Source organism: Phaethon aethereus, assembly GCF_964289735.1.
Source record: "Phaethon aethereus genome assembly, chromosome: 6".
In the NCBI taxonomy this organism is placed as follows: Eukaryota; Metazoa; Chordata; class Aves; order Phaethontiformes; family Phaethontidae; genus Phaethon; species Phaethon aethereus.
Genome location: NC_138580.1, coordinates 11,965,674 through 11,984,594, shown reverse-complemented (window position 1 = coordinate 11,984,594; position 18,921 = coordinate 11,965,674). Strand labels below are relative to the sequence as shown.

Below are 18,921 nucleotides of genomic sequence, written 5' to 3'. Positions count from 1 at the left end.
ACAAGCCCCATGTTCAACATGAAGTGTTTGCTCTGACACAGAATTTCTAATACCAGGCACAATATGGTAAATGGGTGCGGATAGGTTCCCTAAATTGTTGAACTGGCAGACATCATCTTACAATATCAGATCTTAAAATGCAGAAAGATAATTACCTAGATGATATGGAAAAGAGGCTTAAACTGAGGCTGAGCTGGGTGCATAAGCAATAGTTCAGTGCATGTTCGTACGACACCTAGCACAGTAATGTGCTGAATCTGGCTGGGGTATTGGGTGTTTCCAGCAAAGAAATGCAGATTTGCAGTTGAAAAATGCCCTTGGAAATGTCAGGGTATGGAAAAATTCCTACTGAATACAGATATGTATCCACACGTGACTTGGGTTGCTTTAGTATAGTACTGGGAGTACTCTGCTTCACTTCAGGTGTTTTGTGCAAGACCTTTCTAATAGCATCAATCAAGGACAAAGGATCAACCCAGAAAAGTCATATCAAAGGGAGAAACTGTATATCCATTCTTAAAAATCTGTATATTTCCCCAAATGAACCTATGCCAGCTCTAATCACTTTTATTTAATTAATTCACACATCTTAAACAAAGGAGGGTCTAATAAAACAGGTGAGAATTGAAAGCATGTAGCAATAACTCTATTGTAACAACAGTTTTTCATTAATTTTCAGTGTTTATTCAAATGTGTTCTCTGTCATGTTTCTTTTTTTTTTGTGTTTAAAAATAATTGAACTGTTGCTACTGAGTACCTCTTCTGCTTTGTTTTGAAGCACATCAGTGCTCTCTGTCATGGATAAGCCACTATGAGGTGTTCTGATGCAGCTGAATAAACAGTATGATGTTCTGCGTGCATCTTTACTGATTTTTTTTCTGAAGCTCGGTGGTAGTAAAACAGGGCTTAGGCTCATGGATTTGGGTATTTTTTTTTAAAAAACAAACAAAAGAACAAAATTTGCCTAGAAGTAGAAAAAATATTATAACAAGGGGTGGTAGTGCACAGGGTGTGTGTTGACAGTTCCTTCTGATGCTGTGAGGATACATGTCGTGTGCTAAAGAGGTTTCAGAGAAAGATCAGCACCTTCCGCTTTGGAAGGCTCTGAGAGTGGCAGCTAAACAGTGTAAAATCTGCAATCCCCCTCACCTAGTCATGGACAGGAAATAATTACTGGGGAACTGTAGAGTATATCCTCTTCAGCATCTATAAGGATAAATTACTTGAAAAAACTTTCATCTTTAACAGGAAGATGAATCAGGCATAACCTATATCTCTCAGTTCACGAACCTGCATGCTGGGACTTGCAGTCTTTGCAGGCTATAGCTCTGAATTAAAGATGCAGCTAGCTGACATCTGCTCTGTTTAACATGAAGTAGGCTTCTGACATGTTGCTAATGCCATCCACAATTTGTTGCCCCCAATCTGAAGTGAAGAGTTGCTGATGTGGGAAGTAATCATGGGGGGCTCTGTAGGAACTGTTCATTACTTTGACCACTGCTGGTCACATTTAATAAGATCCTGTTCTTGGTATCTGTAGGAAAGAACAGATTTTTGCAAGACCAGGAGATCATTATAGAAGTTTTTAACTTCCCACAAAGGACAAACAGAGCTCATTTCTGCTAATTGGTTTGTAAAATCAAGATGTCTTCATTATTAGCGATGTTCCAAACGAGCTTGCAGATTTTTCACAGTGTCAAGCTTGTATCCTGCTACTTTCTTATTTATCAGTTAAGGCCATGGGGGGTCTTCCCCTAGGCACCAATAGCATTGTGAACATTTCGGCCTTTCCATCCGCCAGTAGAAGCTTGGAGACAAACCTAATAACAAGAGGACAAATTCACCAGTACGTACAAACTGCTTTGTGCTGCTTCTACAACTGAAAGCAGATACAAACCTAGTTTTGCCGTCTGTTTTGAGGAAGTGGGGGATTGCCTTGCCTGCTGAGCAAAGCTGTATGGGAAACTGGATAAATATATATCAGAAATCCTCTTCCTGGTGCATGTTATTCTAGTGGTGAATGTCACCTACCCTTGTTGCAACCATCATTTCTTTCCCTGTGGAGGAGGGGGCAGGACTCCTTTTGGAGCCTACCATTGACTTTTCTCTTTCTGCTGCAATGAGTCTGTTGCTGGTTTGACAGCTGTGAAGATACAAACTTCCTCCCATAACACTTCCATGACCTGAGTTCAGACTCCACAGGCAAAGCACATATGAATCTTCTGAAGGTATCTGTGGTGCTGATTTTTCAGATGTGGACAGCTGTCCATCAGGAAGGGCAATCATCCACCACAGTATGATTGCTGTTGAGCTGGGTTGGCTTTGGAGCAGCAAAATGAAAGTACAAAGCATACAAAGTTCAAAGCTAAAAATTGGAAATTAAAAACCACAGGGGTTAACTGCCTTGCCTCCTGTCACACAGGAAGCCTCTCCTGCAATGGGAGTCCTGATCTGATGTGTAAAATAGATATCTCGGTGCTTTCCATCTTTCTTTATCAATTCATTCTGCCCTGTGCTGCCAAACCTGCCTTTTTTTTTTTTTTTTTTGCAGGCAGCTAAATATGTTACCTCCACAGCACTTGGAATTGAACTTGATCTTTTTGATGGGAATGTACAAACAATAACGATGCCTCGCTCCAGTGCTGCAGCTAGGGATGAGGAAGACTTGCGCATTTCCTTCATGCTAAGTGTGCCCTATAGCATAGTTACAGCAGTCTGGGGCCACTTTCTATCCGATTTGCACTGGATCATCCCACACACTTGTGACCTTTCAGTGCAAGAGGGCAGAACATTAACCGAGTGATGGCGTAGTTCCTGCTTTATGTTTCCAGACTCTGGCAGCAGTCGCCTCACAGTCCGTCCGCTCCCGACTGTAAGGAAACTGCTCTGAAGCCTGCGCTGCTGAAATGGGAACATGGTGTGCTGTGCTATTTGTAGTTTCCTGCTGCCGACACTGGATACGCAGTTACTATTCCTCTTGCTTCCTCCATGAACATTAGAATGGGTCCAAAAATAATTGAAGGCAGTATGTTCCGATGGAATATTTTTGCATTTGCACAAATTTCCTCTTTATTTCGCTTGCCAATTTTGATAGGGAGCATTTTGAGGCTGTTTCAGCTTCTCCAACTTGGCACCGCTGGGAGGCACAGGAATGCTCCCCTGATCAGTATGGCAAGAGAAAGTGTTTTGGCATCTGAATGCAGACTTAAAACTCATTTTTAAGGATGAATATAGCATGTTATAACCACAAAGTTCTGCTTTAGTTAATGAAGACAAGAAGACCCAAATGCTCAAAAGGGCAACGAAGCCCACACATCTACAAAAAAAGAGAGAGGCCCGCACATGCAGAAAAAGGGCAGAAAGCTGCTTTTTTTATTTATTGCTTTGATCCTCAAGAAGGTTAGGTGATAAGAGCCTAGCTGCCAGGAAATAATATAATTAAACTCTGCATGCGGTTCACAGACTTATTGTGCAGCATCTTTCAGCTGTAGCTATGTGATTATTCCTAAATGAATGTCTTCCTGGCCTGGCTGAAATGCTTTAAATCGGCCACACTTGGCAGGACTTGAGGTCTTAAAAGTGTATCTTAAATTAGCCTTCATATCTATTTATATGAAACACATAAGAGTGGGTGTGCAGTTGAGAGGTTGCCTCCTCAGGAGCTGGCGATGGTTTAAGACGTGAAACCAAGAGCATGGTCTGTGGATCATCTCCAGGAGTATCAGTGTCATTTTAAACCAGGTCACTCTGGCTTTTTTTTCTTACAAATCATGCATGTTCTGAAAACATCTCGGGGCGGCTCACGGCCTCCTGGCAGGCCGCCCCGCTGTGCGACTTGTCACTCACGATCGCTGCACAGGGGAATGGGCAAGCACCCTTACACCCAGCCAAGTCAGCTTTTACAATCCATTCAGCCCTGAGGAACCAGAAGTCGCTGTGAGGGGTGGGTTGGATTTTAAGGTTTTTTCCCAACAAGACTGCTCACTGAGGTAGGCCCGAGGGCAGCCCCATGAAAACCAGGGGCACGGCCGAGGGGGCGGCGAGGCCCGGTGCCACCCGTGGAGCGCGTGTCCCCAGGCGGGGACACCGTCCGCCCTCCCAGCTTGCCAGGTTTGCCAGTGTCAAGGGAAAACATTGAACCAGTTGATTCACAGGGTGGGGAAATAGCCAGGGCACGGGGCAGGGAGTGCTGGACACCCTAAAATCCAGCTGAAAGCTGATGTCCTTTGCTTTCCATCTGTGCAGAGATCCCGGCTCCGGCCCTGAAGCATCATGACATGTCGGGAGTTTTAACCTATGATTACACCACAGCCGTACCTCTGGTGACACAGGTGATTTTGGCAGGGGAAATGCCATGCTTCTGATACAAAGCACTACACGTCTGTCTGGTTGTTTTGTTTTTAACGGCAGCTATTTGGAGTCACAGGAATGTCACACATTAAGCCAGGAATAGAACCAGGGTCTATAACAAAGTCACCAAACTCATACAGCGTTTTCAACTAGATGAAATTGTATCTCACAGATTCTGAAAACTGAGAGGAAGATCCCTCATCTGAGGACCCACTCTGATCTTTTAATAATTTACACTTTTTTCCATTCATGAGACTGTTGTCTATTTATCTCTTTTTGTATTACATTTGCTACCCAGCCAATGAATTAATCTGCACTTAGACAGCAGGCAGTTCTCTGTAGATGATCTGTGTCCAGGAAAGACCATTTCCATCTTAAGGAACAGAAAATCCTTTCCAAGAATGCCCGAGTGTTTGCTGTCACTAAGTGCAGTGAAGAGGTACAATATTTCAAAAAAGTGAAGCAAACATGCTGATGCATAAAATACACCCAGATATCATTAGTCATTTTTATGTGTTCAGTATCTGTAATTTAATTTGCTCCCACCTTCAACAATAAAATTATTGCTTCTCTATTTAGCATTATAGGAATCACATGCCTTACTGTGTGCATGGCTGTGGCTTGATATCTGTCAGGAAAAAAATGCAGATATCTGGCATTTAGTGGGAACATTCAGCATGAGTATGTTGGAAATGGTGCTCTGATACTAATACAAAGCTATTTGTCACGTCACACATCTAGCTAATTTTCTAGTGGGTTGACAGTTGGGCCCATTGTCTGGAATAATTTAATGTGCTGTAGCTTAAACTTACTGTGCTCTATGAATCATATACACAGATATTTGTAATGGAAAAACTGTGTTCATGCAGATTGAGGTTACACAAATACAGCTGTGGGTCTGAATCTTCAGCTCGTGTAAATTGGCCTCGTTGGAACGACACCAATTTACCCTGGCTGTGGACCGCGCCGAACACATGTGAAAGGGAAAGATCTGGCAGAAGTATTGGCTTGTCCGTCACCGTCTGTAAACAAGAGACAAACACAAAACCAAACACAATTTCATGTTTAGGCCCTGGCTTAGCAAAGCATTTAGGTCTATGCTGAGTTCTATTTTAAACCTACAAATACTTGGATTTAATTAAGTTTGTATTAATAGAGCAGCGATAGGAATTAGATTGGGATTTTTTTTCGGTTGAAGCAGTTTACATCAAATTTGTTGATTCATGAAAAAAATTGAAATGTGCTGTCAAAGTTTTCTTTCCATCCAAAATTTATTCTGGGGCCAGGACACTCCTGTCTGAGAGCCGCCATTTTCCTAGTGACCCTTCATGTAACTAGCCCGGTGTCAGGGCCCTGTGGGCAGCACTGCTGGGCATTAATGGCCCTGACCAGCCTCACCTGGGGCCTCCCCAGCCCTTGCCCATGGGCCAGGAGCCCCACTGCAGCTCAGCTGTGGGCTATCAGCCTCCAGCTTTCCTACAGCTCTGCCCAGTCTGGCCACGGGCCCTGCCGAGCCAGGGACTGATCTGTCAGCTGATTTTGTGGCATGACCTGGGACCTGTCCTGTCCCTGTGGACCTGTCCTGTGATCATGGGGCTGTGTCTGAGCCTGGTTACCCTCACTGGACCTGATCCTGACCTGCTGATCGACTTCCTAGCTTAAGCTTGGACTGGTTACCACAACTTGCCTGATGAGCTCTTGACTAAACCTGGCCGCTGTCAGCAGACGGGGCTGTGGGACAGGCTCTGGCTAATGGAGCCCTGCCCTGCCTGCTGGGCTTTTGTTCCTGGCTCCTCAGAGGCCCCTAGGGAGCAGCTAGCTTGGACAGCCAACATCAGCCCTCAGTTCTGCTGAATTTAGCTCAGAGGCTTGAGCGCGAGGGATTTTTCTGTATTCCAGGTAAATATCCTGATTCTTTAGATTGTTGGCTGTTTTTGTGTGCTCCTTTGTGGAGGTGTTGGCCTTTTCCAGATTACAGGTGACTTAGGTATGGCTGGGTCCAATTAAACTGCAGTTATGATTCTTGTCTGGAGGCACTAGGGGACTTGATTGATTGCCTTTTATAAAGGTAGCTCACATGCAAGTTTTTCCAGGATCAGGCCCCCTCATATTAGTATAGGCTGCATATGTACCACAAATCTGTTGTGTGATATTCTTTTTGTTCAAATACTGGCTAAATTCAATTGTAAGAGATGTAAGAAATATGGCTTGGTTTATCTTTAATTGAATTGTTGTGAATACATCAACTCAGTGAGATAGGAATAGACCTTGTAGTTGGAAAGTTAGTAAACCTCAAGAGAGTGACTCTGGCAGTTACTGTTCTATGTGTGTTTATTATTTTGTTTATATTGTAGAAACATGTGAAAATGAACTTGCTTAGCTATAGATGCCCTCAGAGTGGAACTTTCCACTTGCTGTTGTAGATTAGTTAATTTAACACTGGCTGGATAGCTTTGAAAATCCAAAATGCACATGGACTCTTACATGGACCTCTCGTTAATAAGAAACGTGTGCTTACCTCCAGTGTTTTCCAACCTGTGGGTCATGGATATTAAGTTCCTTAGTAGTTGGTAAAGGCATTCAATAAAACAGATTTATTGTCCATAGACTTTAATTTGCTATAGCACTTGCCTTGAAAAATTCTGTGGGGTCCACAGATTGGAAAAGATTGAAAAGCACTGATCTAATAGGGATTTCATCTGGCATATAATTAGTCATCTGCCCTCTACTCCACTACAGGTAAGACATTCTTTTAGATTGACTTTATTTCTTTTCTCTTTGTTAGCAACATATGGAGACATAGTGGGAGAATACATTTATGCCTGGTGCATTACATGTGAGACTGACTGGAGTTTATTACAAAATCCTTTCTTGTATTTTTTTAAGTGCTCTTGAATTTGCTCTTCTTATTTGGAACATGACCTGAGTTGTGTTTGTCAGAGTAAATCTGGTAAGCACTACTGGTCTTTGTCAATATTTGTGCAGGAGGCTACCAAGAGACAAGATAGTGAGTTAATACGGAAGGTACTGATGTTGATTCAGTAGCTGTTGCTCTCCCATTTTTCTATCTTTTCTGAAGTTGATGCCAGAAGCACTGCACAGGTGATCTTAGATGATGTCAACTGGAGTATTTCCAGCAAAAAATCAGTATTCCACAAAGTCCTGTTAGAACCTTAGCTTCGATAGAAAGGTAACCATGAACTAGAACAAGTACAGAGAGAAGCTGTGTATCTTAGGAAGAAATAAGAGCTGGGGTCTAATAAAGCAAACAGCAGGAGAGACAATGAACCCTTCCTGTCCACACTAGAAAAGGTTAAACACCTGAAAGAAGAACTCTTTTAACTTAAAGGACAGTGTTGACCTAAAAGCAAATGTGTATAAAGCAGCCATGAGTCTGATGTAGGTCAGAGAGTATATGAAGAATTCAGCAACAGGAGCAGAAACTTTATGGAACTGCTCCTCATTGGAGGAGCTGAGCTGTAGCACTTAACTAGTTTTCAGGTGGAGCTTCATCCTTTTTTGAAAGGAAATTTTATACTGTGGTTAGCTGCTGAAAGCAGTGATTGGACTTGACCTGAATGTCCCTTTGGGACTGTTTTCTTGATATGTATCCTATATTGTTCTTCAAGATGGTGTGGTTATAATGGTTATCATTCTGCCCTTACTTACCAGTATGAGTTTGATATTTATGGCTCAGAAATTACAGAGAAGATGATTTGCTACAAGCAGGCTCATAATAAATTCCAGCCCTAGTATAGTGTTAGATGGATTTGGGATTTATTATTCCTAGCGCGTATAAACAATTTCATTAATAAATATATTCAGTTCACTTGCTGCCAAAACCATGAGGGCTGTAATCCTCCCATCAGTACCACTTGGCATAGGGCATGCTGCCAGGCGTGTGATGGGAACATCATCCTGTGGTGCTCTGCACCACTGTTTCAGAATCCAGTGCTAATGCTCCTCAGTGAGCTCTGACAAAAGCCAGAGAGCAGACATTATTATTTGAAATTATGTTATAAATCTCATTTTATCTGAGGTAGGGCTGGACTGCACACAGTCTGCATACATGCTGTTCCATAGCCGTGTGTTTCTTCTCTGTTCCCAAACAGCTGTTCTCACCCTGTACTTGCTAGCTTGCCAGATGTTACAAATCCAGGGAAAGTATGGAGACACATTCTCCCTCTGTAGGACTTACTCACGACCAGCTTGAGACCTGCTGTTTGATCTAACACTTAACCTGGATTTTCTAGTAACTCATCAACTATGATGACAAAACATAAGGTTAAGAACTCATTGTTGCCAGCACAACTGATGTTGGAGATATGATCTGATACCTTAACTCTCAAGTGAAGCGGCCTCAAGACCACGTGTGTAATAATTACTGGCACATATGTGATCATTAATGACAGGGTAGATGCTTTAGCAAACAGTTGGGTGGAGACCCTTTGGATCATTATTAGTTCTTCTGGCACTCTCATAAGAGACTAATTTTCTTAATTAAATGTAGCACTTAACATTCTTCATATGCATTTGTTTTCCTTTATGTATTGTTAGAAACAGAGACTACAAGAGATAATCACACTGAAAGTTTATCTTCTGTTTTAAGTATGCTTAACCCTTCCCCCAGATACTCAGTGACTGGAAAACTCTTAACTACTTAATTGGTTTCCAGTTTATCTACAGCAATGTGGAGAAGTGCCAGTCTGGGAGGCATGGAGGGCAGTTGGTTCACATGTTTTAAGTGATATAATGTCTAATCCTACTTGTTCTGTGCTCCTGTTTAGTGTGCATTTATGACTGCGGGAATGATTAGCAGACTTAAGAGAAGAATTAACTCACTGGCAGTTAGCATGACTCCAAATAAGAGTTCTGTAAGTCAAAGGAATAATTAAAGATCCACTAATTTTATGACGATCACTAGGCTAGGTTTGTTAGGACAGCCTTTTTCAAGAATCGAATGAGATTCACTGATACAGTGCTGTATAACATTGCTATAATGATACAGAAAATCTGGTAGCTGAGACTTTATCTGGTTTAAGCTGATCTCACAGGGCACGTTCTCCAGACTCTGCTATTTACTGCATTAAAACCTCATTCCTTTGACACAGAAACTAACTTAACAAAGAATGTTTAACATTTTTGCAGGAGCCCAAGTTAGCCCCTTTAAACTGGGGTGATCCTCGCAGGGTTGAGTAAAATAGCAATTGTTGCTTGCATTCTTGATGGTATACTTTAATCAACCTAGGCAGCACACTAACTTCAGGAACATGGGAAATATCAGTGTTTCTCATGTGGAAAATGAGTTTAACCTGAAAGCTTTCAGGAAGTATTGCTAGTAATATGGGCAAGGCCAGACAATCTTGACAGACCTTCATATTGAAACCTCCGGGCCACACGTAGCCAACTCTTGCAGCATCATCATGAGTTAACCAACATCTGGTATTTTGAGAGACTCAATTTCCAGTCATATTGTTATGAGAAAATTTTAAGTCCATTTGTAAGACTTTGTGGTCAAGGACTTTTCAAAAGTTTGAAAATGCAATCCATTAGATCTCAAAAGCAAATAAGACCCCATTTTTATTTATCTATTTATTTAAATCCCATGATTGTTAAGCAAATCTTGTGATCTATGGGACTGTGTGATACTTATTGTTTCTATGCAACCTTGATTAGGAGGGTGAAATTACAAAGTTTTCCATGATGCCAGACCTGTGCAATGAAGAAAACCCAATATTATTTTTTGGGGGTACTTGGGAAAATGTCTACAGTTAAGTAAGCATTAAGCAGAAATACTTGAAAAGTGTCTGAATGAACCAGCCCTGGAAACAAAAGCAATGCGGATGAATCACAGCAGTAGTGTGCCCAGGCTGTGCTGTTTTGGGGGGTCAAGCAGTTATTTCCACACAGCACTGGACTGTGCCATGCAGCGGTACCAATTCATCTGGAACTTGTTTGGGTATCTGAGATTTAGTAGTGCATTGCGTAAGGTAGACATGTCTGCAGTCTTGCAAAGCCCTGGTTGCTCTGTAAAGCAAGAGTGATTGTAAATACTGCTTATTATTTGTTAAGACCCAAGAGCAATGAAAGTTTTTACAGCGCAAATGCATCATTAACTTTATTTTAGACTATAGTGAATCTGCGTCTTTTTTTTCTCTGCACTCATTCCTAGGCATCCTGCTTTATTTTCTCTCTGCTCCAAACCTCGTGAAACTCAAAACTCTTCATTCTCTGGGCTTTCAAGTGAGACTTGAGAGAATTGGGAAGAGACTCCAGACCATACTGATAGGGGATAATTTGCTGCAGGCATAGGCTAGCTGAAACTGAAGTAATTTTTTACAAAGAATATCATAGAAAGATTCAAAGTCTAGATTGAAATTGAATCTCTTCCAAAATCTGCTATTGTCCATGAATTGAAGTTTAAAAAACATACTGTTTTGGAAGGTGCTACAGATCTCATCACTGAGGTCTGTCACTAAGTGTTGCTCAAAATTCCTGGAGGTCATCCTTTCAACTGCTATTGTGTATTTTAATTGATTAAACAAGACAAAAAGATTAATTATCCTTTACATTTCTTTTTTTTTCTTGATAGTTTATTATTGTATTTTAAAAGGTAGAAGCGTGGTTTAACTTAACTTAGATTTTCATTTAATAATATGTGTATAGTTTAGATGGAGGAAATGCTCCCTATCCACAGAATAATAGATTACTATTTTAAATTACTTGTCTTTAAAAGATCCTGATTTGGCTTTCCTGAGCATAAAATATTAGCTTTACTGTTTATTTTTAATGGATTGCTGCCAGTTCTCTTTTTACCTGAATGTCTTTAGATCATTTAAAACATTTTTAAATGTTCACATCAAACATATATCTACTTAAAAAAAATCTGTGTTGGTTTCTCAGCAGAGATGTAAATGCTTGTTGGGACATGAACTTTGCTGTTATGGGATTTTTCTTTCTTTATTTGCTTTATGGCTTTTTTTTTCCCCCTTAAACCTACAAGTGTGGCAAATTATTTGGTGCTTATGTTGCTTATTAAATCTTAAAGTGAGAAAAAGGAATCCAATGAGAAAGCTTTAGGTGTCTCTTCAGGTTATAGTAGGTTGTTTCATTCTGTTTAATTGGCAGTAATTTTTGAAACCCCTGACCTCATCCTTGCAAAAATCTTGTTCTTTATACTTTCTGAAAAAATGGTGATGGGCCTGATCTTGATCAGCTCCGTGGGTACAAATGAGAAAGTAACTGTGTCAATGATGTTACCTTTGACTTGCATCATTGTAACTTGAACTAAATTTGGTCTTTAAGACTATGCATCAACACAAAATACAAACTAGTATAGACTCTGTAGTTGCAAGTGTTTCTTCATTAATAAAAGCTTAAGAAGTCAGGCATATGTGACAGATTTTTTCAGGGGGACCAGGTCAGTGTAGTCTGTCTGGTGGCATCTGAGCACTTGCAATGTTTATTTGCCTTTTGGTGCAAGGGATATTCAATATTATTTTTGCAAATCCCCTGCATAAAGCAATGTACTCCCATGCTGAATCAAGTGCTTGGCATGAAATGATGAATTTATTGTAGGTATCTTAGGTGACCCATACAGAGCCTTTTCTCTACTCGTAGGACCACCGTCTCTACAGGGAATGGGTGTCATGGTTTAGCCCCTGCCAGCAACTAAGCACCATGAAGCCGCTCACTCATTCCCCTACGGTGGGACGGGGGAGAGAATCAGAGGACTAAAAGTGAGGAAAGTCATGGTTTGAGATAAAGACAGTTTAATAGGTCACACACAAGCAGAGCAAAACAGGGAATCCATTCACCACTGCCCATGGGCAGGCAGGTGTTCAGCCATCCCCAGGGAAGCAGGGCTGCATCACGCGTAATGGATTCTTGGGAAGACAGATGCCATCACTCTGAACGTCCCTCCACCCCTTCCTTCTTCTTTGTCCCAGCTTTATACAGTGAGCATGATGTCGTACGGTATGGAATATCTCTCTGGCCAGCCTGGGTCAGCTGTCCCGGCTGTGTCCCCTCCCAGCTCCCCCATCCCTGTGCACCCCCAGCCTCCTCGCTGGCAGCCCAGCACGAGAAGCTGGACTGTCCTTGACTACTTAGCAACAACCCAAAACATCAGCACGTTATCACCATTTTCTCATCCCAAATCCAAAACACAGCCTCACACTAGCTTCTGTGAAGAAAATTAACTCTATCCTGGCTGAAACCAGGACAATGGGTAACTGAGCCTGAGAATCTACAGCAACTTACAGTGCCTGCACAGTGGGTGCTGAGTGTTCTTCAGTGTCAGAGGTCAAAAATTCTGATTCGGTGCTAAAGAACAAAATAGCTCTCGATTGGAGGACGTGTAAATGTTATAACAAGGATCTGGACTGATCCTTTCACTGTAAGGTGGTTTCATAGAAGCTGCATCACTTGCCTTTTCACCCTAAAACACTTTCTTTAATGCCAGGGACTGTATTGACCTGACCACCACTGCCTCTATCATTAGTTTTTCTTTCCTTATAATGAATTAATAAGTTGTTGGTTTTATTATGAAAGAGCCTTAGTTAATGGACAGTTCTGCAGCTTACTAGGATGAAGATGAGGGAACATGGTTTGAAGGGATTTTGTAACAAAAATATTTGCAGAAAAGAAGAAATCTGAGATGGTAATGCCTGCAGAGCTGTAGACAGGAGTAAAGAATGAAAGGTTCTCACTTTGGAAGCATTTAATCTCTAACACAACACAGAACAAGCCAAAACAAAAACACACTATCTCCTAGCTGACTTGTTTCAGCTTATAATGAATGAACATGCTCCAGATTGAAGTGTCACATTAATGTTCTACAAAATAAGGAATGAGTTTCATCATCTTTATTCAATGTATTTCTATCTGTGTCTGAAGTACTGAACTATCCATTTTGCTTGGAAATACATTTGGAAGTGGGAGAAGTTGAAATGTGTACTCGTTATAGATATTAATAAAATACTTTTTTCTTTTTTTCTCTTCTTCCCAAAAATAATAAGTAGAAGATAGACTGGATTCTGGCTTTGGAATTGGAAAGATCTAGAAAATGTAAATGTAGGAAGTCAACTGGCTATTTGGATGTAATATCTGGAAACTTTATGTATAGATGAAAAAGAAAAGGGGGCAAGAAAGTCCCATCAATAATATTTATGGAGTTTTTGGTACATTTCTTGATTAAGGGTACTTTATGAACTGCTAGATCTTAGGTCAGTGGAGTAACCTCTGATTTTAGGACCCTCTGCTGCCATCTTTATATATATGAAATTCCCATTACTTATAGAAAAAGATCAGCTTACTGAGGAACATGCTTTATAAATTATGTTTCCTGACCTAGCATTCCATTAATAACAGAATATGGTGATAAGTTAAATGCTTCCATTGCTGGACAACAGCTTAGTTTGATGAGGAACATAGATGAGGGGTTTTTGTCTGTGTTGCACATACATCTGTGTCAGAATTGTGGATTTTTATATTTTGCATTGTCTCTTTATTTGTTTCACCCCTGGCTAATGCTTTTTTTTTTTCTGTCCTGTGTGAATACTTCTAGATGTTCGACTGGATCAGCCACAACAAAGAATTGTTCCTGCAGAGTCACACGGAGATCGGTGTGAGCTACCAACATGCCCTTGACCTACAGACGCAGCACAATCACTTTGCCATGAATTCCATGGTGAGTTGAGGGCATGCTGTGAACAGCAAGTCTGTGTGTGTGAGTGAGGAAAGGGTTAGCACATGAGGCCACCTCCAGTTCAGAGAGAGCTCTATGGACCTGTGAGAGGTGAAGAAAGGAAGGTCAGGCTGGGCTGTGGCAGCAGCCCTCTTTCTGGGAAGCAGAGTATTGATTTGTCCACCCAGGCACTGATATATGACTATTTGACTGCCCCTTGACTTAAGGGCAACACAGTCCTGGGGAGTTTGTTTACATTTTGGAGAACAAATACAATATTTTTTAAATTTTTTGACATTTCTTTGACTGGGAATTAAGGAGAACTGTAGGCAGCACCTTAATAATTTATGCTTCTCCCCCCACACCCTGCTAAGATACTTTTCAAAATCCTGAAAATGAGACGCTAATCAAGCTACCAATTGTGGCCACAGTGGGATTTTGGCTTTTTCAGTAATCAGTCAGTCTTTTTGAATGCAGCTCAACTTACCTTATTTAAAAAAAAAAAAAAACAAAAAAAAAACACAAACAAAAAGGCAGCAGCGTTGCCCACTTTCCTATTCTTTCCAGGCATAAAGTATTTGTTCTGGAAACTGCTCTGCTTTTAGCACAGAAATGAGGACAAAATGTATTGATGTTTTGATTGTTGCACTACGTTAGAAAAATGTGTGCATGCCCCCTGCTGCAAATGTACAATGCAGAGGTGAGCCCTCTGAACGCTCACTGTTGACTACACAAAAGCTTGCTCTGAGTAAACCAGCTCCTGCAGGTGTACGTCTTCATGCTGTGCACAGTCAGTTGCACTGGAGCTGAGTTCTCAAAGGTGGTGGTTGATGTTTAAGTTGGTGATGTAAGTCACGAGAGAGTCACACCCTACTATGCCACCAAAGGGCCTTGAGAGCACCCATCTGAAATATGAAAGAGGTCCTAACTACCTGAGGTCGTTAAAGGTCAGGTAAATAACTTCTCTGAACTAAATTCTACCTGTCATTTCCACCTACCTAGCTATTCCTCACTAAAGCACTGTGCTTTACTAGGGAGTTGCATAACAGTGGAAGATGAGAAATGTTTATAATGTCTATTAATGGATTTATTGTGATTATAATGGAAAGGAGCACTCAAAAACATGCTCTAGGAACCTGATTGTTAAGCTTGCCATCACAATGCCTTCTAGCAAAATACAGGATAGCATGGCCTGCATATAACACTGCTGCTCAGAAATCCTAACAAATAAATGTGTCCTGGAGGTTAGTGCATTAAAAGTCATTTGGCTTATGAAAGATGCAAAGTCTGTCATAATTCTTCAGAAAACACCATTAGAAGAGTCAAGTTGGAAGACCTCCCTTTATCCTTTTTGCGGTAATGTCTGGTACTATTTTCTTAAAATAACTGGGAGCTAAACTTGGAAAGAGATAATTGTTGTTAATAGAAAATTAACGAGCAACAGGGAGGGTGCCACCTAATGGAAGAAAAATTATTTTCCTCCATTCTTCTTCTATCTGTCCCCAAGTGAACTTTTGGGAATGAGGAATGCAAGGAAGTGAGACATTTGCAAAGATCTTGTGGGGAACTTCTGGGAGCAGGGACCTCTCAGTGCTGCGCTGTGACTCACAGCTGTGCCATTTCACCATCTCAGTGTGGCCACACTCCTGTCTAATAGAGCTGCCCAGGAGAGAGACCTTTTCGATTGAGGGGAAAGAGTGCAACACATGATGTGTCTCCCACTTTGTGCCATCTCCAGTATAACCCACACACATGTATATCCATATGGGAGCCCATACAGTCAGCGTGAATCAACCTACAAAGAAGATTGTCTCCTCCATCTCTTTAGCCTAGAGGATCTATGTGGAAGGGCATGAATACTGAGCACCTTTAACGTTCAATCTATAAGTATAGTGAGAGGTGGCACTCAATTCTGCTGTAATTAATTGGACTGAAATATATGACTCTGTGGAAGAACCCCACAATATAACAAATAAGCCAAACTATATATGTTGTCAGATAATCATCCTTATACAAATATAACTCAGAGGGCAGTACGCCTGTATGTCATTTTCCATATGCTACTTTTCTTTTAGCTTTAGTTGAATTTTAGACCCAGAATCGCCTCTGCCTATGGGGTGATGTCTTCCTTTTGGTTTTGGATCAACATCAATTCATACAGCAAAAAGGCACAGTTCATGTGACTTAGATTTCTATTTAAAAAAATTCTTGTGATATGCTCTCTCAATAGGAACTTCTTAAAAAATTCATCAACGGATTTCAGTTGTCAAACAGAGATTACATAAGGATTTGTGGTATTGTTATTGACAGTACGGCGAAGTCAGGATAAAAAAGGTTATAGAAATTTTTTCGGGATACAGATGCAACTGAGGGCTATAATTTTCTTCTCCTTTTTTTTTTTTTAAATCTAAATGAGGCCTCCATGGTATTTATCAGAAATATCAGAGTTTTACTCAGTGCTTGAAATTCCTCATGATCAAATAGGTTTCTCAAGACTTTCCACACTGCTGAAAAGCCTGTATTTGGGTTATGTGTCTGCACAATGGCCTTTCTAGAGGGGATTTCAATGCCAGGGTTGCACAGGATGGCAAATTAGGTGAGTTTTATAGCCTGTTGAGGCTGGCTTGTGGCATTAAACAAGTCTGCTGTCTTGCAGAGTGCTTGCATCCTACTTTTGCAATAGCAGATGCGGGGCTGTATCAAGCTGAAAGGACATTTGGAAAATAGTGGGAAAAGGGTAATAACCTTAAGCTGCAGGCTACTAACCTGGAGCTGCTGTCAGCAGCGATGCTCTTTTTCTCGCAAAGAATCTTCTCCATCTGAAAAATGCGGAGTGATTCCTGGTGTCTCCAAAATCCATATTGTGAATATGAAGGTGTTAGCATGCAGGAGACATCAGCTTGCTGCATAATGGTGTTGGGCTGCATACTAGTCACTCCATTTGTGGTAAAGCATGCAGAAAGAGCAAGAGGAGATTGAAACTAAAATGACTCTTTCCTGGCCACACCCCAGCTCCTGTGGTAGATGGTAGTTTTGTCTCTTGGCACGCACAAGAACTCTATGTAAGCCTATGTGAATACACTCTGTAGTAGGGATGCCTATGTGAATACACTCTGTAGTAGGGATGAAGCCACTGCATTTGTTCCAGGCAAGAGCCAGTGATGGTCAACAATGGACTCAGGACAGATAGGCTTACCTGAATGAAGCAAAACCAGAGAAAGTTGGTTGATGACTGAATATAGTGGTAGGACATTACATACCCTGTAATTACATGCCTACACAGCAATCTAAGACATACTTTCATTGTTGGAGAAGTGGGATCTAGAAATATGGATTAGGTCTGTTTCATGTGTAACAACACTTTAGTTAAGAAGAGTCTTGCTGATAACAGAGAAACTAGCGGGAAAACCACCACAGGGAACTGTAACTTCTTGAGGCACAATATACAAGGTCTATGTGTTTTTCCCAGGTTTTCTGATGTTCAGTCTGATTAGGTGGATGTTGGGGTTTTTTAATCCAATACAGTTTTCCCTAAGAAAATTAGTCAGTGATGTTAGAAATACAGAATCATGTGATTGCTATTGCACAACTGCCTTCATTCAACTGTCTTATTTTTGCAGCAACATGTTAGATCAGTCGTTCATGCTACCATTTGATTTCTGTGGGAGACAGTTGGAAAATGGCTAGTGCATATTATTTGATCATATTTATATTGCAGTAAGAGTAGGAGGTTTAGGTCACCGTTCTAGGTGCTATACGCTTTCAAAGGAAGAAATGTTTTTTGCCTTGCAATCTGTTGCTAAAGGCTCTGCTCCTAGATAATTGATATACCTAAATTACTTGTGTACATCAAGAGTCTTCTTGCATTAAGTTGCCCACTGATAAATATTTGTGAAGTTCAGGATTAAGATTAAGTAAAATAATGCAGAAGGTGTTAGAGAGAAAACTATAGCTCCGGTGAATTTACTATTAGGTATGTGTTTATAATCCAGTATTCCTCAGTCTCTTCGTGTAACAACCTTGGCTGCAAAAAGAAATTACAAGAATCTTTTACCAGAGAATGGGGAGGTTATTACCCTCAGATCTGTTTGCAGTCCCAGGTAGAGTATTGCAACCCACCCAAGTCTGAAAATTTAAGATGCTGGTGAGTTTTAGTAACTTAAAACATTTGTATCAGATTCATATCTGATGAGCTTTCAAGCTCACGTTAATTACAAAACTAAAAATATTTAGCTACAGTGCTTTGGGTTCAACTCATGGAGTTTGGTTCAAGAAGAATGACTTTTCAAACCCACTTAAATGCTGCTGCACTTTTTTGACATAAATCTGCTCTCTAAGTCTTGAGGGTGAATTAGATCACACTATAAACTCTGTCTGAGGAATTTGCTTTGTAATTGTAATTTTGCTAGAAATTTGCTTTATAATTCAGCTAGATCATTTCTTTATGCAATATAATAGTCCCAGCAACTGTTGGATCAAGAATAGTTCAGCTATCCTGAACCTGAGTAACCAAATAATGGAAACTTGAAGAACTCTTATTGTTTTTGAGTCTTGGTGGTGTTTATGGCTTTTGGGGTTTTTTTTGTTTTGTTTTGTCAATATGTTAAAATCCGTACTGAGAGAAGATATGGAGGAGGACAATGTCACTGAGGATGGCTCTATGTTTCGCAGGGAAAACACTACAAACTTCAGTGGAAGTTGGATCAGATCTTGGACCTCTGAGATGTTTCGTTTTGATTTTTTTTTTTTCCCCTTTTTATTTTACACTATGCCTAGTGTCCTTTAAGCCTGGCATAACTAATAATAGTTAAAATACTCTCTTCAGTTCCTCTTGAAAATACACTCTCCAAATGTTTGTTGGGTCACATCTTTTGTTGCATACT

General features: G+C 40.7%; 1 protein-coding gene across 4 annotated transcripts in view; it reads left to right on the top strand.

Moving 5' to 3' along the window:
• KALRN (kalirin RhoGEF kinase) overlaps positions 1-18,921 on the top strand; it is a gene marked incomplete at both ends in the record, with an annotated part of 523,644 nt that overhangs the window by 220,811 nt on the left and 283,912 nt on the right. For all 4 annotated transcript variants that reach the window (XM_082001554.1, XM_082001555.1, XM_082001553.1 and 1 more), the window contains one exon: positions 13,919-14,041. In XM_082001554.1, coding sequence (XP_081857680.1) covers positions 13,919-14,041 — 123 coding nt within the window. The remainder of the gene's footprint in view (positions 1-13,918; positions 14,042-18,921) is intronic.